Raw genomic sequence first — 22510 nt, 5'->3', positions numbered from 1 at the left:
ATGGTTGTTTTTCCCCTGGAGTTTCATGTCACAGCATCTTAACCTCGTGTACTTCTTTACATTAAGAGAGCTAAATGAATAACACAAATAGGAGCCTGGTACTCACCTCTCTGTTATCTCTGTCTGCTTGGACCAGGATACCCTTAAAACAGGGTTCAATAAAATGAACATAATCATTATACTGCAAAGAGAAAGTGAAAAGAAAGGGATTGTAATTGGAGAAAACTGTGTTCATGTCCTGGGTGGATGTTCAGAAAACAGTATGGAACATTATGCCATTTTATACACATTTCCCTTAAGAATCATTTGCAGTGATCATGCAAAATGTAATTTTGACAAATCTCAATCTGTTTGAATAATGCATTAATTATGGTGCTTTGCCGAGTTCTATCTGGACATATCTACAGATATAAAATCACTTTTTTTCCCCACTCACACTGTAGAGATTTCTTCCATGCTCTATTAGCTTATGCCTTTGGCCTTGCTTATAGCACTATTTGCACATATTTTGGACTTCTGGAGACTTTGCCAGCCCCCTGTCAAACTTTGCAGATCATTTTGCATCTTAATGCCTCTCGTGCACAGCTGAAGAACAACGTATCAAGTTACCACATATCCACCAAATTGTGATAATTAGTGGGGTGTATTCTTCTAGCCTGATACATATGCGAGGTAAAACATGCCAGTATAAACCTTTCACTGCAAGGTTCAGAAGAGCATCATTCCTAAAAGCATGGCTAAGAGGCTGCTAATGCTCAAGCTTAGGAGCTTAGGTCAGGCTATAATGTGTCTGAGCCGGTAGGTTCTTGGTGTGGGTACAGTAAAGGAATATATATTATATGCTCTTTCTGGGATTGTTTTGATGAACAGATGATATTTCAAACTCTTTAATGGCTTGCCTCCATTTTTCTGCCAACACTGTTCACTCTTCCAACTATCCAGCCATATAAAGACAGATCTTTACTGGAGTTTCTAAGTAACTTACACAATAACAAGCTATTGACAAAAACTAGACTTTATATCTCAGTGACTGTGCCCTGGCAAGCTTTTATAGAGAGGAGCTCAGAGAAAGAGGTGGTGTTTGAATTAGCTTTTAAAATTAGGAGACAGGCAGCTGCTTGGCTTTTACATGGCACCAAACCTCTTGGTCTTGGCCTGGATCATGGAAAAGCTTTGCTTTCTGTGATCAGTAGTGCTGGTTCTCTATGGGTAACCAGCACATCCTCAAACTGTCCAGGGCTTAAAAAGGGAGACAGTAACACTGAAGCAACCTGACCAGGCTCCATGCAGACCTGCGCAGGTTGAACTACATTGCAGGCTTCCAGGATTCTGATACATGAAAAGGCATATGCTGGTAATTTTCTAGCCTGGAAACATCCTGAGGCTGGAGCCCAACACAGTATTACGCTATGCTATCCTAGGTGAATTTATTAGCTCTAGTGTCTTTCTACACCACTTTACCTGTTGCACTCACATCCCTAAGTAAGCAAAAATATGCAGCTGACATCCTCCGGGGTGTGGGTGTGTGTGTGTGTGTGAGATGACTTAGCAGCCACCCTGTTGACCACATGAAGCCAGCTTCCCAAAGGTAATTGCTTTTAATCCACCATCTAGCATAGGTACTAAGTGTTGTAGTTACACCACTGTAATGCCTATAGTTTGCTAAGGGGACTGAAAAGCTGGTATAAGGCACAAGGAAGACAGCTTAATGAAAATGGGACATACTTACTGCAATGATGTTGACAAAGTCATTTTCTCCCAGAGTATCTAATATGGTGGTAATGGTGTGTTTGGCAATGGTCATTCGCAGGCCCTTCATGCTCCCACTGACGTCCACAATGATGACAATGTCCTTGGGAGAGGTGGCCGCTTGGATGTACCTTTTATAAAAGAAGAATACAAGGAAGCAGGGTGAGTGTACAAAGAGGAGGAATGCTGAGCGTGTTGCTGTTGCGTGATACTAGAGGCAGCAAAATGAGTGCCACGAACACAGCTATTCAGCAGGGTCAGGATGGGCATCCGATGGGTCCCTTCCTGCCAACACGCCTCTCCCACCAGCCCCAGCATCTCACTTCCCACATTGGCAAGTGCTGGGCCTGCTGCAGATGTATGTCCACAAACAGCTAACAGTGACAATTGCTAAAGCCTCCTTTAGCCATGCTGAATAGACTGAGTAAACACCTCACATCTCTGGAGTCTGAGCCCCATCCCTCCAGTCACAGAATTATAAGCATGGGACAGAGGAAGGACAAACCAGCGGCAATTTTCATGTGGCAAATGTTAGATGCCATAAGGAAAGCTGGAACTGACAGGTGGTAAAGCTTCCTAACCTGACACTGCCTTCATTTATGTACCCCTCATCTCTTGCAGCAGCAGCATGGGGCAGTAGCTGCTGATCAGGAACTCACCAAGGTGTCACTTTGGAAAAGAGGGGGAGAGGAAGACTGAAAGGTGCTTTGACCAAGTCTCTCCAAAACTCTTACCAGCCACGATTCCTGCAGTCAAAGGAGATGACTCCATTCTCATCTGGTAACCACTTTATTCCTGAGGGGAGCAACAAAAAGAGCAATAAACAGACACAGACAGGCAGGCATCTGCTCCCCACTCCCCAGGGAACTTCTGCTGTTCACTGCTGAGACACAGCTACCTCATGGGCACACAAGTCTGGCCAGCAATAGCAGTGGCCATTCTGTAGAAAAACAAGCAGAGCTACATAGACACCTATTTAAAAATGTACCTAGATACAGTATTTTTCATTATGGGGAGCAGTTGCACTTAGTTTGAGCTTTTTGCCACTTTGATATAGTTTTCAACATCTTTTTCTCCCCAGCAGTGGTTGAGAGCATATAAACACAGCAGCAGTAACAGGGACACGTCCCAGATTTCCTGCTCTGCTCACAGTTGTCTCTACTTTCCCCTTCCACAACACACGACAGGTCACAGAACAAGGGCATGCAGCCATCTGATGAAGGGGCCACCAGGCCAGGTTACAGCTGTGGAGGATCCTGTGGGCTCCTTCAAGCACAGACCTTCCCCTCTTGCTCCATGACCTCATATGCAGCTCTCAGCTCGTGTGTGGATAACAAGTCAGACTGGCAGCAGCATCTGCCTCGTGGATGGAGAGGGGCTGGGGCTGCTATTAAAAACCACAGGGAAGCATGAAACAGGGAACCCTACTGCAGCATCCGCACTCCACCTGAGAGATGGGTGCTGCCATAGTGTTTTGTGAGCTTTTTGGAGCACCTGTAAGCAGCCTTCTCCAGGATTTCAAGGGCAACATGCTTGGGGGGCTGGTCTATGTAGGAAAAAGGGGGTCATGCCTACCATGGACACTATTCCTTCCTCCTAAGTGGCAGCAGACAGTGCACTGAGTATTTTTCTCACTGCACCCTGCCCATCATGGGGCCATGCTGCCCTCAACCTTCCCAGATTGAGGTCTTCCATGGCACAGACCTTGTCCTGCAAGACTATTGCATTGCACTGAAAGAGCAAAGCTGATCTCTGCCCTTTTACCTGGGTAGAGCCTAAAGAATCCAGTGGAGCTGCCAAAGTACTGCCAGGTCAGCGTGGGATCCCTTTCAAAGTTGTCCACAAAAATAGGATTCAGGGCTTCTGACATGTAAACGCCATTCAGGATGTCCGGATCTGTGATGAAAGAATAGAAAATAAGGAAAAAAGTGCAAAAGAGGATAGGTGACCCACCACGTCCAATGGAGGAGAGAGATGAGAACAAAAGCAGCCCCAGGAGGCATGCAGCCTTGTCCAAAACTTTGACAATGGGTGGGCGGGGAATTGGATACATCATTCCAGTAAATCCTGGAGCCCAGGTCACCACTGGCCGCTACAAGTGATCTCACCTTGGTCATACACTATTATCCCTATTTCTGGTTCCATCCTTGTCTGCCCTTGGGCATTACAGCTGGTTGGAAGAGGGCTCTGAGAAGCCCAGAAAACCAGCACTGCACTGAGCACAACTGGCCACACCGCATGGGCAGGGCTCAGGGGTGTTCATGTTAGTTGTAACTGCCCAAGAAAGAGGAGCTCTAGGATTTCATGCCATTCTCTCTCCTCTTTTTGCCAACAATTATTTCGTCTCCTGCTCTTTCTTTTACAAAGCCTGAGCTGCCCTCCCTTGCTCCTCATCTCATCAGAATCAATAGCAAGGTGCAGGCTTGCAAGAACTCATAAGAGACAATGTATATTTGGTGTCTGTGTTAACTCATTGCCTCAGGAGACCAAAAGGAGCAGCAGCAATAGAAACAGGGAATTATGAGACTAGTTACTGTAGGATTAGATGTATTACTATTGAAAGGGAAGGGGCTTTGGCCTACCACTTCCTGTTTGGTCACTTTACTAATGGCAGTTTTGGTCAAAATAGGGTAAAATTGAACTGTGACTCCCCCAGGGATGAGACCAAAGGAACTCATGCATGAAAGGAGCCAGAAGAGCTGTGGAGAGCCAGGCTTGCTGCAATTTGCAAAAGAGGGAGTACTGCCAAGCACTGGTCCTGGCATGAACCGTGGGCATTAAAATGGCCCCATCTCCTTCTCCTCTGTCTCCTCCTCCTCCATCTCCTGCTCATTCTCCAGCCATAGCAGTTGGATGGTTTGTGTCAAGCCGTAGAGGCAAGAAATCAGCTAGCTGAGCAGTGCCCCTCTCCTGTCTCTAATAGCATCCATTTGGCCACCTTTTCCTTTATGCTGCTCTAGGCAGCAGCCTACTTCGTGTAGCTGCCCACAGCCAACTCTGCGGGTGGCTCTACTGTGAGCAAGATTTTAGTGTCTGGGACTGTCAGACCAGATGGAACTAATTGAAAATCATGGGAGAAATAGAACCCCCTCTATTGTCCCTCTAAATAATGTAACAATTGTGAGCACAGTCACCAGCGCCTGCCCTGTCTGGTCCTGAAGATTGTAAATAAGAGAAGTAATGGCACCTTTTTTTTCTTGCCAAAATGCAAGAGCTGATGGGGAGGCAGGGAAGGAGCCAGTTCAAGCAGCTTCAAGTGGTGGCCAAAAGGAGCAGTAAACTCAGAACAATCACAACTGGTGCCTCATCCCGCAGGTTTGGCAGTGTGCTGACCAGCCTGGAGATGGAGTGGTTTCTGGTGCATAGCCAGAGTGGAAGACGTGCAGGAGGAGAGGACACACTCTGGGCACAGATGAGGCCATATAGGCCTCAGTGCCTTCCTGGCCTTCTGCAGCTGCTAAAGTGCCAAAGGCTCGCTGAGAAAAATAACCCAGAATAGTCATGTCCTTCTAGCAGTTGTTAATTATCCTGCCCATGGCAGGGAGGTTAGAACTAAATGATCTTTAAGGTCTCTTCCAACCCAAAACATTCTGTGACTCTATGAGTCTACCTCCAGTCCCTACAGATATGCTCTTAGGAGTTAAAAGTGTCCCTGTGAGCTGTTAGTGCCCCATAACAGTAAGGTACTTTGGATCTAAAATCTCATTTAAAATCAGTGAGATCCTCAACACCTGAAGACCTTGACAGATCTGACCCTTTGTATGGAGTGACGATTGCCAATAAATTCACATCACTGCGTTTCATAGCATCATTGGTTGGATAGATGAACCCTAGGAGACTATACTGCCTGCCTAAGATGGAGAACTGTCCATAATCAGAGGTCTTTCAAGAGCAGGTTATACCTAAGCCCTGTCACAGTGACAAGCTACAGCACGGACATAGACATGCCTTGCGACAATATCTTTCCAGCCCTGTTTTCTTTTCTGTCAGTTGTGGGGATTTTTAATATTCCCATCTTTTCTTTCAGTATTATTACTGGTTGTTTCCACAGCAACCTACTAGTAGTGAGAAAGTAGAGGCCCTTACCTTTGTTGTAGACGTTGGTGGGGAGCTGGATATCACTGTACGTTGTGTTCACCAGCAGGTTATTGAAATGCTCATTTGGCTCCAAAATGAATTCATCTCCAAGCTCTACATAATTGTCATTTTCATCCTTATCATTAATTAGGAGAGAGTTGTAGTAATCAAACTGTTGATGAAGACAATGGAAGAGAGAAAGGCAACAAGAGAGAATAAGACAGTCTATCACCGGTACTGCCTGAAAAAAAACCTCAAAACCTCTTTAAAATGTGAAGTGACACCTGGAGAATTTGGGCTTCAAATAGGATTATGATGCACAGCAAAAACAACAGCCATTACCAACCAAAAATTGTCAAGCTGCACAAATAATGGTTTCTGACCAGTTTCTTACTGGTCTGCCTCCCAGATTTACTACAGGACATGCCAATCCAGACCTTACTTGTCCTATCTCTACAGTTGTCATTTACTAGAGCCAACTGTTGATGTACATCTATCCAGGATTATCCCCTCACTCTGTCACTCTAAGCAGCAGGCACTCAAAGAGCAAAGGATAGAGCGAAGGTGATCAAAGATAATGCAGTTTTCCCCCTGTGAAGCCACTGGTGATTTAGCACCTACAGCCATTTTAGTATCCTCAGGACACTCTTCACCCTTGATAATAGATGTTTTTAAGGTGTTTTTGTTGACTTTAACCAAGGGCAGAGGTTATTTAAGGCTTTGTGTTCAAGCCCTAACAGTACTCAGGCAGTGTGAATGATGTGTGGGAATACAGTCAAGTACTTAACTCACCCATGACCCTTACTGTGAATGCAGCTAACCCAACTATCATGACTGTAATGGGATTCTTAAATAAAGAGGTGAAGATGGTAGCTAGCTTGATTTCAAGAACCATTTTCACTCCCACCTTTTCCCAGCATGGAGATGTGTGCTTGCAGGGATAGCCTGTACTTCTACTAAGCACTCTGGGCTTGTGCTGAGGACAACAGACATTCTTCAGCAGAGCTTTCACTCCAGTTCCCATCAACAACAATAATCCCATAGCTTAGCTACAACAGTTATTAACAGAGAGCCAATCAACCAAATGGCTTGGACACCACCAAGCTTTCACTTAAGGGGAGTCCTGTCAAGTGGGTGTCTGCAGGGTAGAGAAAAGATGATGGGAGCTGTTGAGGAAGATATTGAGAAACTCAGCTCATTGTGATTAACAGTTTGCTGTGTATTTGTAATAGCATCTGCCTCATCACTCATACACACTCAATTTTTAGTTCATTTTCCAGTCAAGTAACCGACAAAGCTCCAGCTAATTTGCAACAACGCGTCATATAGTGACAACGCTGGTGTGCAGAAATGTAATGCCAATAACATCACACAACCCAATGTCTTTACAAATCCTTCCCCTCCCAATGTCAAAGGGACTAATCTCCTTGGTGTTATTAGGTTTGGGATCTGCCAAGGGAGTCTCTTACACTAGTTTCTAGACAACCTGAGTGCCCTGAAGACAAGGAAACTCCTAACCTGTCCATGAACCTGAGGTGGCTGATGCGTGTCATATTTTGTCACTGACCAGGATAAACTTACCTCCAGTGAGGAGTTGTACTCATGGTTCAGATCTGCATCTTCTGCTGCTTCCACCAACCTCTGATGCAAGCACATGGAAAGAAAGATGAGCGAGTGCTGTAAAAAACCCTCCATAAGCTCTTCCAGCTGTATCAGCCATTCAGACAGGTAGTGAAAAGACACACAACTGCCTCCTTTACCACAACACAGAGTCACAGGGCTATAAGCTTCCCTCTTACCCTCCTTTTCTGCTGACCTGTCATTCTGTGCTGCAACTTTACATCTTGGAAGGTATATTCACAGCTATTTACTGCCAAGTATATTCACACCTACTTACTCCAGAGTCCCCACTAAACCCCTGAGCAGTCTTGCATATCACAGGACATATACAAACAGAAACATGTTGATTCAGAGAATGAACAGCCAGAGATTTAATTTCATTTTCCATGAACCCTTCCAAGAAGCCATGGGAAAGGCATCCAGACCCAGCCTGGTGTCAGTATCTTGTCAGAAGAAAAGGCCTTGTGGGAGTCTCAATATTGGTATATTATTACTGAGACAAAGACCATGAGTTGATTTCATAAAGGGCTCAGTGATGGTGTGGCCATTTATAAGCTCTTACCATCTATGGAAGACAAAATAATCAACCAGTATTCTCCACTGTGATGCTTCAGGGCACTGATTCTCAGTTGGTGCAGACTGGGAAGGAATCCAGCTATACATGCACATGTTTTCAGAGCTGCACAATCAGCGACAGTCTCAGCAAAACTACTTTTTGCTCCTTCACAAAGGATAAGGAAATCCAAACACTGGAAAAGTCTGGCTATGAATTTAATGTTATGGGCCAAAGCTCTGGGTCTAAATATGCCCACATTTCACTTTGGGATTCAAATGATGTGTTTCTGGATGACTTTTCCACATTAGATGCCTTTAACAGTCAAGGCTCTGTGACTACAGAAATATGCTTTTCATAGTGGGTAAATATAAGGGAATATGATAGATCCTTAGATGCAAGAGGTAAGAGGGGCCATAATGATTACTTGCTCTGATCTCCAACACAGCAACAGCTAAAGACCTCTTGCCACCTCCTCCACACTTCCCCTTGTACACAGCTGGAAATCCAAGCACTTTCCTTGCAGCTTCTGTTCAGTGGCTGCAGAACTTTCCCTTGAGCCACACACACAGCTGAAACAAGTTACCAGTCTTCAATGGCCAGGCTGCATTATGCAAGGATGGATTTTCTCTTGCGAGAGGTGTTTTTTTGCTCTTTAAACAGCTCTTTTCTCCTGGAAGGGTATTCATTCCCTCATATTTATTCCTAGACTTTGTTTGTATCTCATTTCCTACTTTGGGCTGAGGGAGAAGCCAGCATTCCCTTGTCTGAACGCCCACACCCTCCCACCAGTGTCTACTTAAAGCTCAGAGTGAGCAGCCAGCTGCACCAGCAGGCATTTTGTTAGGCAAGGAAGTCCTCATGCAACCTCTGTGCCCACACACTCCTGGTACAGGCAGGAAGCTTTGTGTCTACTGCTCTGGGGCTGACAGGAGAGGATTTCTTTTCTTTAGCCCTGGTGGTCCTACCTCGACGGCTTCGACCTTCCTGCGGAGCATGCTTTCCATCTGCTCCGAGAACTTCTTCACCAGCTCCAAGCCATCCACCTCTTTGACCTTCAGCGTTGGCTCCACATCTTTGTACTTCTACCCAAGGGAAAGCAGAAAACCCTGCTGAGCAGGAGGCTCATAAGGAGAGGGGTGAATCTGTTAGCTGGATATTATTATTTTTGGTGAAGAAAGATGTGTTGAAAGAACCAGTCTATCACCTTGCCCCCCCTCTTTGTATTTCCCCCCTTTTCAGGGTGTGTGCAGATCACTGGCCATAACACAAAGCATTTTGACTAAGTAAAAGCAACTGATCCGATTGTGAGCTTGTAACTGTTGAAAACAGCAGTGTACCTGAAGCTATTAGTGCCTACAAATGAGAGGGAAGCAGAAGAGGCTTTTGAAAACCAAAAACACACATTGTGCTTACGTCCATAATAACATTATGTATATACCTGAAATTTACTTAAGACAGAGAGAAGGGCAAGGAACTGTATACTGTCATTATATTGCCTCCTACACCATATGTGCTCTGGGTCACTAGTGGGAGAGATGTCATGCTAGTGTAATAACTTGTCCTCCCACAGTGCCATCATATCTATAGGGTAACTTATCAGGTCTGCAGCAAGAAGGGTCTGCTCAGGCTTAGGTGGTAAACTGCTAAGGAAAGGTCAGTGAGACAGTTATGATACTTATTCAGCATGCACAACACGCTTTGAGCCAAGAGCACCACAGAGGTGATTCCTTGAAACTAAGAATTATGAGTTTAACTTACCTACTGCTGCCTCCACTGCGAGAGATGCTGTAATAAGAAGGATCTGGGTCTGACAGCCTTAGGGATAATCAGTTTCTTCTGACCATGTTTCATAGAATCTAGGCATTAAAGACCTGACTGTACTCCCAAACTGGATAACTGTAATCTGCCTCCCTAAATCTCCCTTTTTAAGACTGGATACAATGGCCTTTATTTCCCTTTAAAAAAAATAAATAAATAAATCCCCAACCTAACAAATATAGGCAGAAATGAAGAGTAAAACAACCTGCAAAAAGACACAATATGGTTAACTTATTTCAGAAAAGACAGAGCCTTTTCTCCCAGCAATGTGGAAGCATGAAGGCAACAGAGACTGAATTTCCCCCATCCCTCATCATCATTTCTCTCTGCAGTGTATACACATTCCCTCCATCTACGTGTTGTATTAATACCACAGCAGCAATCTCAGCCAGGGCTGGACTTCTTGTGCTGGTAAAAAATTAGGTGGTGAAAGGGTAAGGGGATGGCAGGGCTTTAGAGGCACTTTTGAATTAGAAGAAAGGGGCTGATGACAACTTTGGGTGTCTTTAGGTTGGGTAGTAGAGCTCTTTTTGTTCAAGAAGCTCATTGATCATCTGGGAGGGAGGGAGGGTGGGCAGCTGAGCACAGGCAGGGTAAGAAATGCCTTGAGGATGGGGCAGGCTGAGGACATCAGACAGAAATAGCAGCATCCAGCCTGCAGCAGGCATGGCGGGGAGGCTGCTTGCTCTGTCTAGTGTGATTAACAGCAAGGGTTTTACCGGATTAAATATGCCAGTCCTTGCATCCCCTCTGCTGTGGCTGAGTAGGCAGGACTGGCAGGGGAGGAGGTAGGGTTGAACACGAAGGTTAGCGTAACCATGATGCTGAAAGAGGGACGTGCAACAACAACCCCCCCGACTGAGGTCCCTGACTGCTGACAAGAGCACAGGACACATCCCAGCTGGTGCCTGTCCCATTTAGCTCTGTGTCATGGTTTCATTGTAAGGGAAGGGATCTTTGCCAGGCTAGGCTTTAATCAGGCCCTCCTCGGGGGGAGGAGGGTAATCTCTCCTGGGAAAGCTAGTGAAGGGGGGGACCACACCAGCACGGGCAAGCACGCACTTTACAAAGTGACTTGCCATCGGTTACCTTGGGTCATATCTTGAATGAAAAGGAATAGGGCTTTTCACCTCTCACTTGTTGTTTGATGTGCTTTTGACACATTGACAAGTAGATGTTGACAAGGTAAAAGTAATCATGGGCAATCATGAGCAGTCTGCTAATACTGTACACACGTCTCAGCTTCGGGAACCAGCTAGGAATGGGAAGACAGGAAAACAACCACTAGAAAGTTTTCTGCAAAGTTTCAGTTGGCTGCAAAGAATATACCTGGTTTGAGCTTTTTTTCCCCCTACAAACAATCTAGCAAACCACTTTGAATCTGAATCACTGCCACTAAATTCTCCTGCTATTAATGAACATGCACTCCAAGACTTCCTAAAGGTGAGCAATGAAGTAGTACCTGTGACTTCAATATTGTTACCAGACACCATATTTGAAAGTATGCATATGTCAATACAGGTGCTTATAGCTGGCCAAGATTAACCTGCATAGAATAAGTTTAGGGTTCAAGTTATCAGATCATTATAATTTCCAGAACAGGAATCATCTGTAGACTAGGGAGAATTGCCTGAAAGGATCTAATGTTGAAAAGGGGCCAAAAAGTTCTGATCTAACAGAAAATCTTTTCATAATCATCTAGTAATTAGTATTCCCTTAAAATAGAAGGAGCAATTCATTAAGATTCTCCTTCTGCAGTGATGGGGGTGGTGACTTAAAATTGGTATATCCAGGACCCAGTATTCTAAGTTTTATCTGTGAACAGAGATATATCACCAAATATATTTTCTTGTTGCCACCTCCATGAAATCAAGCCCATTGGAGTACGCAGCGCTGCATTACTCACTTCTAGTGAAACTATATTAAGAGTGTGAAAGACATCCCTTTCATCTTCACCCAGGAAAATGTCTCGACTGAACTTCCTTAACTTCTATTCTTCACCATGCAGTTATTTGTCATGCTTTCTAGTAATTACATAGCTGGAGCAAACAGCCAAGCCGTGTTGTCCTTTCTCAGCCTTATCCAAGGGGATAGACAATCATCACCTCAGGTCCATAAGGAAGCAGGAGGAAATTCTCAGGAAACACTTATAATGCATCATTTACACAGTAGAAGAAAAAGTGAAGATTTGGGTCTGCTGAAGCTGATGGCGTTCTCGCCACTTGGAGGCAAGGCCTGGGAAGCCCAGAACCAGCATATGATCTCCCTGGCATGGCTGCCACTTTGATTGCAGCAGCAGGACTGTGGCAAACAGACCTAATAAGCCAGAAGTTGCAGTTTTCTGCTCCTTGGCTCTGGGAGATGCTACTGTCTTCCCCCTACTCAGCCTTCCCCATTGCCTGTCTATTCCAGCTGTATTGCTCTCAGCTGTCCTAGACCCCGGCCAACATTTTAATACAGATCCATCATCTTAGAGCCAGGTTTAAGTGCGCAAGTTTATCATAGAATCATAGAAGGGTTTGGCCTGGAAGGGACCTTAAAGATCATCTGTTCCAACCCCTCTGGCGTGGGCAGAGACACCTTCCATTAGACCAGGCTGCTCAACGGCCCATCCAACCTGGCCTTGAACACTGACAGGGAATGGAAGTACCTTCATAATGAAAAATTTCTCCCTAGTATCTACTCTAAATCTCCCCTCCGTCAGTTTAAAGCCATTCTCCCTTGTCTTCTCACTACTTGCCCTTGTAAAAAGTTCCTCTTCAACTTACCTTAACTTCTGCTGCATAATCATAGAATAGTTAGGGTCGGAAAGGACCTTAAGATCACCTAGTTACAACCACCCTGAGTACTTCAGCCATCAAACCAAAAATCACTCTTCGGCTTCTGCTACCTTGATGAGGTTTAATTTGCGGATATCCTTATTGCTTGGGATAGAGAAACACCTGGGGGGCTTTCTCAAAGCCTTCTGATCCAGGATGAAATCCCGCCTTTGGGGATTCAAGAGATGTCTACTGATTCACCAGGTCTCTTGGAACAATAAAGCCTGGCAAGAAATTGACTGTTTGGATTTGCAATGAGGTATTAGAGTTCTTCTGGGAAAACAAACAAAAAACCCTAAAGAAAACCAAATAAACTCAAAGGCACAAAAGGAAGTTTATGCTAAATATTAAGGAGAAGGCCTACATACAAAACATTCAGTAACTGAAAAATTATGGCTCTCAAAGCAACGATAAGCTAGTTATTTTGCGCCTGTTAGGCACAAGGGAGCATGAAATACAATATGAAAGGTGCTGTTTTCTCTCAGTTTGTATTTCCACAAAGGCAAAATGCCCATCAACTGAAGCAGGAAAGGTCTCTACACTGTGCCCCTCACTCCTCTGCTGGTCTGTGCATGCTTACATACACAGAGAAATATTTAATGTAAAAGAGAGGCAATGGCCCAAAAAGAGGTAGGTGCCTGGAAAGCACGTTTGGTTTTCCAGACTTCAGGGCATTTGGCTCCCCTGTGCAGGCCTGTAGTCTGCATTACTCTAATGACCCACATAAAGTTACTTGTGGTCTGCCAAGGTGCATCTCATGGGGCATGAAAACATTGCTGTTAGTAAAAGATCTGTATATGCCCTCCTGAAGCCATCCTTCTGTAGCAGTGTAGGTGTCATGATCCAGGATCTTCTCTGTTTTGAGATGCTGATTTGTAAGTGTCTAACCCAGGGCTTGCTAAGGAAACAGAGGCTGAAAGAAGGACTAAAGTTGTGTATGCTGCCTGGTCCTCCCCTATTTCCCTAGTCCCAGGGAAATAAGGGAATACCCCTGGACCATTTTCCTAGGCCCAGGGAAATAAGGGAAAATGAAAGAGCTCAAGAAGAGTGACTTCAAGGTCGAAAGGCAATCCTGAGCTGTTTAAACTGCTGAGGTTAGGGCAATCCTGAGCTGTTTAAACTGCTGAGGTTAGGGCAGGTGACCTGTTTTCAGGTGGGATAGTTAATTTTCTTCCTAATTGCTGGTACAGTGCTTTATTCTGGATTTAGTCTGAAAATAACACTGATAACATACTGAAGTTTTAATTGTTGCTATGTAATGCTTACCCTGATTGAGGACTTTCCAGTCTCTCATGCTCTGCCAGTGAGAAGGGGCATGGGAAGCCTGGGCGAAGCAGACAGGACACCTGACCCAAACTAGCCAAAGGGGTGTTCCATACTACAGTACATCATGCCCAGTATATAAACCGGGGTGAGTTGTCTGATCACTGTTTGGGGATTGGCTGGGTATCAGTCAGCAGGTAGTGACCAATTGTGCATCACTTGTGTTTATTGAGTTTTGATTTGTTTTATTTTTTTCTGGTTTATATCTTTCTTATTATTATAACCCTTTTTATTAATATTTATTGCACTTTATTTTAATTATTCTTATCTCAACCCATAGATTCTACATTCTCTTCATTTGCCTCCCCATGCCACCCTGGCTGGGGAAGGGAAGGAGTGAGGGAGTGGTATGGTACTTAATTGCTGGCTAGGTCTAAACCACAACAGCAGGACAGGATATGCATCTGGGAGATGGCTCTTCACTGGAGTGTTAACAGAGCAAGGCTGGGTCTGTATCCCAGTGCTGGAAGTGGTGACAGCGGCTCACTGAAGGACACTTTCTCTCTGAATCATGGGTGACAGTGTTCCATGCAGAGCATCCACAGAGGTTGTGCAAAGCACAATCTGTCTGTGCCACATCCAGGCCCCAACACTTGCAAGAGCAAATGAGACACCTTCCCCTCTCCAAGAACAAAACCATGTGGACAAGGACTGAGACAGGGAAGTGCAATTGTTTTATAAGGCTGTCAGACCACCAGGGAAATACAGCTCTCCCTTGTCTGCCCTTGACATGAATGAAAGATTGGATTTTGTAACATTCAGGTTTCTTTTTCATCACAAATCAGTTTTCTTTGCTTCCAGTGAACTACACCAAAAGCTGATGAAGTTGAGAACTTTTATTCAAGATCTGGTTGCCATGACTGTCATTTTCAGTGATACTATACTAGCATCTACAGCTCTCATATAACCCATACCCCCAAAAGATCAAGATCCCAAGAAACAAGACAGTATGGACAGAGGAAGGTGAAACAATTGAGTGCAACATCCCTAAAGGGTCAACAGCACAGCTGTCTTAACACCCACCCTAGTACCACATTTGCCATTGTTAACTTTCACAACACTAGTATTTTCAAGCTAAACCCCGTTTTTCTTGGTCCCACTGACTTTTGGACCTTAAGGAACATCAAATTCTTTAATCTCTTGGTAGAAATAGCCACATAAGCAGTGCAAGTTGGCTGTGTTTAAGCATACCTATATAGCATCAGATGCAGATGCCTGACTATCAAATAACTCCAGTCTGTATCTTAAACCCAGTGGAGCTCTGTCACCCACCAGAAATACCTGAGCATGTCACTTTGCCTCTGACAATTAACTCTTGGAGACCCCATGGAATAATAGGCAATGCAGACATATCCAAACTGCTAAAAGCCAAACTTTTACCTGCATCTATACCCAATCACAACTGCCTCATGGTTAGTGCATGAAGTACCTCTATTCGCGCTGACAGATTTTTATTGCACAGTGGCACATTCCTCCTAAAAAAGCCTGATGATCAGATCAGTATGGATTTTTTTGGTGGATGCTGAAGGCCATTTGTGGCCAAGCCTACCAAAGGTGATACTCCTTTAGTCCAGCTAGAAAGAAGCACTGTGAGCACAGGGAAAGAAGGGCTCAGCAGCAAGGCAAGGCAAATGACATCCAGATCCTTCCTTTTGCACTGAGATATGGGTGTTACTACTAATATGAGGATAGAAATCAGACACCAAGAAGGCCTAAGAGACAATGCAGGGTTTGTATTGAAGAGAAGGATTAGAGGAAGAATAAAGAAAAGGAACTGGACAGCCCCATGGCGTGGAGAGGGGACTGCATCACTTCAGATGCACTCAGCAGCCACCAGGCTCCCTGTGCAGCACTTGGGACCTGTTGATCCATGCAGCCCTGCTGCCACAGCTTAGAGCTCACCAAGCCTGGAAGAGGAGCAGCCATTCACCTCGGACTTCAGGAGTCAAAGTAACAGGTCAGCTTCTCTACATCTGCAAATGGGACCTTTATTAAAGCCCCTGGGGCTACATCTTTTAATACTGGTTTCAGGCACTGACACTGTCGTTTCTTGTGCAACAGTGCCTGGTGTTTGGTGACCCGGCCAAGCAGAGCTCTGCAGCTCTGTAAGATCATGGCTTTGAGGGCAGCTGCCACAGGGACCTTGTCCAAAGCAGTTTCAAGGGCAGAATTCAAAGAATTAAGTGACTGGTGGAAGACAGATGAAGAAAGCAGAAAGAAACAAGAGTGCCAGCTGGAGAGCTGCAGGAGGGGACAATGGGATGACCATGAACATGGGAGTGATGGGCAGGAGAGGAACTGATAGGCACTTAGGAAAGGAAGAGGGAAGGGTCAGTACAAAAGGGCATAAAATGATGATCAGAGGGGAAACAAAATTAGTACTGCTAAAACGTATTTCTTTTTTTTTTTTTTTAAACAGGACTATTTAAGTGCCATTCAGCCATGGCTAATGAAAGCAGGGAAGGCATTAGATAGATGGATGCCCCTCTCCAGTTCATGGAGAACGGCCTCAGGGCATCACTCTCTGCTTATGGATATGAACCTACATGGGTTTTGAGAGTTAACTGGAGACCTGTGGCTTGCTTTCTTCCATCCCAGGGAAAGTTTGGAGGGCTACATGGGGAGACAGTGCAAAGCAACTGAACCCTCACTGCTTTTGCCTACCTTCTGCAACAGGAGAGAGCCTGAATACTTAGTCACAATGGAGTACAGCTCCCCACCAAAGGCATCTGCCCAAGCCTTCACCCTAAAAAAAATGAAAAAAGGATAAATCAGTGTTAATAAAAATCAACAGAATTGTTTACTTCTTCAGGGAAAGCTCAATTTTCCTGAGTATGAATGCTCCCCTTATTCCTCTAAGCCACTATTGTGACAGTAACAAAGCTTTCTCCCCATACTGCTAGCCAGACAAGGAGTAAGGCAGGCAGCAAGCATTGCTCTTGGACATTCTGTCTGGGACATTGGTCGGTGAGGAGAGACACTGAGTTTTGCTGGTCTCAGTCACTATTTTGACTAAGTCAAATAGTCACCAAGTTTTGACTTAGTGAATTTGTCTCACATAACTTTAGAAGTACAAAACTTCTACATTTGGTCTTCAGTATCAGCTGTTTCCCTCTGTTGTTAGCAAAGTGATATGAATAGCTCTCTGCAGACACCTATTTGTCTTCACTGATTGCAGACAGAGCCTGGGGTGAAGGGCTAGACACTTAATGTCAAGACTGCTGAAGAGAAGTAAGTGCCAGACCTGAAAGAAGTTGTCAAGATTCACCCCTTGGATTCAGTTCTAGAGCTTTGTGGAGCAGAGACTAACAAGACAAATTCACAGCTTGATAATGCCAGAGTAGATTACACACCTTGTCACTGTAAAACACTACTTGCATTTGTGCCATCCTGTAAATAACTGATAATAGCAATATCACATGGAATACATAAGGATGTTGAAGACCAGCCCGAACATCAAGCCATCCAAATCAAAATAGATGGCTCTCATTATTGACAGAGCACTTCAGCAGAAATCTGTTACATGATTCACATTAAACAGATCCACCTACATACAGTTCCTTCAACAAGGATTCACTTAGGAGAGATTTATTCAATGGGATAAATAGCCTTCTCCACTTACCAGAATACACTACTTATTTATGGGGTGCAGAGTCTTAGCTATGGCTTCCATTAGATTTCTTCCAGCCATAAGCAGGCTTTACCATCAGGGTCTAATTTCTCAGTGCATCACACCATTTTCATAGCACAATAAAACACCAACAGAGATGAGCTCTGGAGTAAAGCCAGCACAGCAATGGTGGAATAATCACAACAGCTAACTCCAGCCTGGGAAAGACTCTTTAGACTCTCCTCTGGCAAAGAGAATAGTAGGCAGCTATAGGAGTGATTTGAAACATACTTAAGGCTTCTATACTGAACTGCACCTCTTTCCACTGCCTATAAAAGGAGTGTAATAAGAGGGTGGGTATCTTTTTTAATCACTCCTCAGTTATCAATGGGGTGTTAATTTCTAACCATGGAGTGTGCTCTAGCACCAGCTGAAGTCAGTAAGAACAAGGCTTATCCATTCCTCCCCCCCCCCTTTATTTTTTAGCATTGTACTCTGCATCTTATTTTGACAGCCAGAGCTTTCACCTCTTCATTTCATTCTTAAATACAAAAGAGTATGGTATTTGCTAGGACAGCAGGATTTATTGCCCCATATCAGAATTATTCTAGCAAGCCTATAATAAAAGAGGAAACCATAACAGGGACCTTATGGGATGCTTTCCTGCTTGTAGTAACTAACAGATTCCCTGAGGTATAAGGAGCTCTGAATCAACATTTAACTTGATGCCCATCTGCTGCTGATGGTTTTATAGCTTTTATGTATGAGAGGTTTTGTGCTGATATTGACTAATATTCTTGAGTCTCCTCACGTTTTGCCGCAGAAGAACAGAACCTAGACATGAAGTTTGGGATAGTAATTTCAGCAGTGAAGTTTATCTTTACCCTATTTGCCTCCCAGAAATGAGGTGCATATGATCCTGGCCTGTCTGTTTTGTGTTGTGTTTGCGGCAGTGCGTGTGTTCCTGTTCCTCCCAGCCCTCATCATTTTTCAGCCCATTAGGGTGGAAGAGTCTGTGATATATGTATATAAAATAGCAGAAAGATGCTATTACTGAAGAAAGAGGCCCACAGTATATACAAGCTTAGCAACAGCCAGTCACTAGAGAAGCCAGCCATACACACAGTTTCATGGAAAATCGCAGCCATACTGCTCGTGTATCTGCTCATTTGTGCAGTCTTTAAGTCCATCATGACTTGGGATTCTCTGCTTTCCTAAAAGTGGGATAAGAGAATGTTGGTTTTTAGCCTTTGAGAGCATTTTTAGCAGAGAGGGGGACAGAGATGAGCAGCTCTGAAGGGCTGGTTTGAAAGTTAGGTATCGCAGAGGAACGGGAGGACACAAAGGTCCTGAAGTCCTGTGTGACAGGGCTGAGGAGTGGGTAATTAAAAATACAGAGTGCATTTTACAGGAGTTGAAAAGGAGGCAAACGGAGAGGTGGAAATATGCTGGCATTTACATATTTAAAAGACCATTATTTGCCAGGGAGGGGAGTAACCTCAGAGCACTGGGAAATCAAGGGCAGCTTGCAGAATTTTAAATAGGTTTCCTTATTTTTTTCTTATAAACAAGTTAGAGAAAAAGTCAGTCTAAAATTCCTCAGGTTGCAGAGAAATTTCATCTAAGGATCAGGAAGAGATATATACAGGTGGTAGGGGCAGTCTAAAGAGGCCATACCAGGTTGACCTTCACCTCTCCCACCAGCATTTCCTGATGTTTATTGGTGTCCCAAGCAGCAGAGGCTGAGCAGCCAGCTCCAGATCCTCACCATCCTCACTATCCTCACAGCTACAAGCACTCCTGACCATGCCTTGGCCAGCTGATGAGCAGAACAGTGGCCAGGAGTAAAGAGGAGGTGGTTTCTGTGCTGACCTTGAACCCCAGAAGCATCGCTAGTAACTGACTGAGTAGAGTTTTGCACCCTGGAGTTAAAGCCAAGTGAGCTTTGCAAAGATGTGAATAAACTGGCAATGAAATGAACATGGTGCAACAAAGCCAGACGTGACTTGGGGAGCAGCACAGGCTGACTTAGCCGTATGTCACTTAACTGTGATTGAACCCAGCTGGTGTTTCAAAGTCTTTGGTTTTGTGTCCCCAGAATGTCCCTGCATAACCTATGGAGCAAGTCCATTTTCTGCGGATTTACTCCCTTCGGTCCTCTGGCCAATGTGCTCCTCTACTGAAGTTTCATTCAAAGAGAGCAACTTTTATATTTTAGTTAAATTCAGGAGTGGTTTTCAAACACCAGGGATTAATTCAGCTGTTGGTCTGATTTCAGTGCTAGGGGAGAAAAGCTTTTTTCTATTGTTTACTCTTCATTCTTGTACATGGATACGTTCCAAATTGTGCAAAGTGACGTGACTCTTTTCTCAGTAGTAAAGGACTATCACATTATAACCGAACACATCAGAAAAGGATTTGGTCAGAGATTGCCTGCCTGTAATCCCTGCACTTGTATTCAGTAGCAAAAACAGCATAAAGGTTGTCCAGGTTATTAATGCCGCAGATTTCAAGGCCAAAAGGTATTTCCATGCAGTATTTACCCAGGGCATGGAAAGCTGATTTTTATTTTGCATGGTTTAAAATTATCAGAAGTTGGATTTTATTCTCTGTAACCTCTGTGTCCTTTTTGTGAGATGCAAGTCAGAAGCACTTTGATGAGGAAGGCCTTGAAAGTGCAGCCAAGAATAAAATTGGTGGCAAAGTTTCCTGAGACCCTCCCTGGATAAAGTCAGCGCAGCTCCTGGTAATTGCCTGGGCTGGATTGATGAGCACATCTGCAAAGGGTCTTATAGGCAATGACTGAATACAAAAACATTTTCTCAGTCTCAGGAAAGGGCTTGAGCTGCCTTTGGTTGGTTTGTCACACGTCTGCTCCTGAAACTGGGTGGCAGTGTTGTCTCCTCTCCAGACCAACCTGCTGTCCTGCGCGGACAGACTTATCCCACCTCCAGAAAAGCTGTCCCCCAACAACTTTTACCAACTGTGGTGCTGTCATTTTTAATCCTTAAAGGATTTAACTTGCCTAAATCAGCTTACAAGGTGAAGTTTTCATACACTGGGTTTGCTGAGAGCCCTTAGCCTCCTGGAGGGCTGTCAGGGCAGGCTGTGCTCCTGGTGGGGAGTTTTCCAGTGGTGACCATGCTGGAGGAGCCACTTATGCACACCAACACACACGTACAGGCATGGGTGCCCTGCAAAACCACATCCAAAAAGGTGCATGAAGATTCCCTGCATGTGCACTAGTACCTGGACACAAATGCAATGTGTGCCCCATCTCTGGAAATGTTCAAGGCCAGGCTGGATGGGGCTTTGAGCAACCTGGTCTAGTGGAAGGTGTCCCTGCCCATGGCAGGGGGGTTTGGAAATAGACGATGATAGAATCATTGAACCATGCAGTCATAGATGATCTATAAAGTTCCTTCCAACCCAAACCATGCTGTTCTTCTGTGCACAAAACATGGCTGTTTATGCTTTCTATTGCAGCTCAGCTTTTTATTCCTATGCTCCAAAGCTCTGGGAAGGGCTATTACACCTTTTGCAATAAGGTGTAGCAGGAGTAAGGAAGAAATGGTGCTATGGCCTCTTTCCTCTATGTAGCCTCCATGACCCTAACATCCCGTGACATCTGCCCACGTGAATAAACACATGTGTGTATTATCCAGGCTGCGTATGTGCACACAAAGGCTTTTTTTTCAGTCATCAGTGTACCAGACCAACACAAGGTGTCAGAGCTGCAAAGCTTGTACTGCGCAATCCATATCTAGTGTGTATCAGAGAGATGTGACTTCACTCAAACACCCCATGCGTATGCCTCCTGCAGCCAGGTCCTGACCACTGCTATACATCCCCAGGGTGTCCCTGGCACTGTCTGCTGGAATGGCTCTGCTAAACTGGGGAGCTGCTAAACTGGGGTTGCTTGCATCTGCCTCCTTGTCTGAATCTCTCCAAATTGCACCCGTGGAGGGGTTTTATGAACATGTCTTTAAAATGGTTTTGCCTTCTGCCACCCAGTGCATTAAGCAATGCATTAATAAAGTCAAAGTGCTTAACTAAAGCAGATGAGTATCATTGCCCTGCTTGATGAACGGGAAAATGAGGCATTGCATCCGCACTCGACCTGTGAACGGAATTTGTGGCTCCCGTTCCCATGTCCTTTCCCAGAAGCCATCGCCACCATTGGAAGGAAACACAACTTCTCCTGCAGTGATGTGCTCCTTCAGAGGAACCTGCACATGCAGTGTTTGCACTCCCATCCTCCTGCCCATGCCCACAGCATTGCCCACTCCACACCAGAAACACTGCACAACAGAGAGAAGGAAACACTTACGTCTCCAGTGGGATCTTCGTCTGGGCCCTGGCAGAGGGCAGGAGGCAGAAGAGCCAGAGTGTCATCCACAGGATGGCCCAGGGCCCCATCCTCCATGTGCTAACCATCAGCAAGAGGACCAGACAGCAGGATGTGGGGGTTCCCTGTCTTTCCTGCTGCCCCGGGGGGGATCCCACGCAGCCCCTGCCATGCTGCCACACTGGGTATCCTCACGCTGCGGGGCCAAGCCCCGGGGTGACCCTGGCTGCCTCCGCCCTGGAAATGCCACTCCTGCTACCGGGTGCTGTCACGGTGTCTCTGATGCAGGCCAGGCGGCTATAAACCTGCAGGGACCCTCGTTAGTGGGTACCCGTGGGTGCGGTGCATCTCTGCGCCCCGAGGAAGCGGCCGTGTCAGGAGGGAGAATCCGTGCTGCGAGCTGCAGTAGCTACGTAATCCCCCGCCAGCCCCTTAATCCCCTCACCAAGCAGCAGCAGCCACAGATTTAGAGAAGTGGAGTGGGATAAAATCACACGGGATTACTCTGATTCCTGAAGATGGGTTCGGCTTCTCCAGCCAGAGGTCAGGCTGTGCCTGCTTTAAAAGGGGCACATCCACTCCATCCCCCC

General features: G+C 45.2%; 1 protein-coding gene across 1 annotated transcript in view; it reads right to left on the bottom strand.

Annotated features, from left to right (window-relative positions):
- Nucleotides 1–22222, bottom strand: part of CACNA2D4 (calcium voltage-gated channel auxiliary subunit alpha2delta 4) — a 128456-nt gene extending 106234 nt beyond the window's left edge. Inside the window, exons 1-9 of the mRNA XM_061364009.1 lie at nucleotides 21903–22222; nucleotides 16627–16708; nucleotides 8968–9084; nucleotides 7408–7467; nucleotides 5836–5998; nucleotides 3514–3645; nucleotides 2484–2544; nucleotides 1730–1880; nucleotides 107–181 (exon numbers count right to left, since the gene is read on the bottom strand). Coding sequence (XP_061219993.1) covers nucleotides 107–181; nucleotides 1730–1880; nucleotides 2484–2544; nucleotides 3514–3645; nucleotides 5836–5998; nucleotides 7408–7467; nucleotides 8968–9084; nucleotides 16627–16708; nucleotides 21903–22009 — 948 coding nt within the window. The 5' untranslated portion in view covers nucleotides 22010–22222. The remainder of the gene's footprint in view (nucleotides 1–106; nucleotides 182–1729; nucleotides 1881–2483; nucleotides 2545–3513; nucleotides 3646–5835; nucleotides 5999–7407; nucleotides 7468–8967; nucleotides 9085–16626; nucleotides 16709–21902) is intronic.
- Between the last annotated feature and the right edge of the window lie 288 nt (nucleotides 22223–22510).

This window comes from Neopsephotus bourkii, unplaced genomic scaffold (genome assembly GCF_033783945.1).
Source record: "Neopsephotus bourkii isolate Nb327-2 ecotype Australia unplaced genomic scaffold, CSIRO-AGI_Nbou_v1 NB_1183, whole genome shotgun sequence".
Taxonomy (NCBI): Eukaryota; Metazoa; Chordata; class Aves; order Psittaciformes; family Psittacidae; genus Neopsephotus; species Neopsephotus bourkii.
Note: the sequence above shows the minus strand (reverse complement) of the source record. Positions and strands in the feature narration are given on the sequence as shown.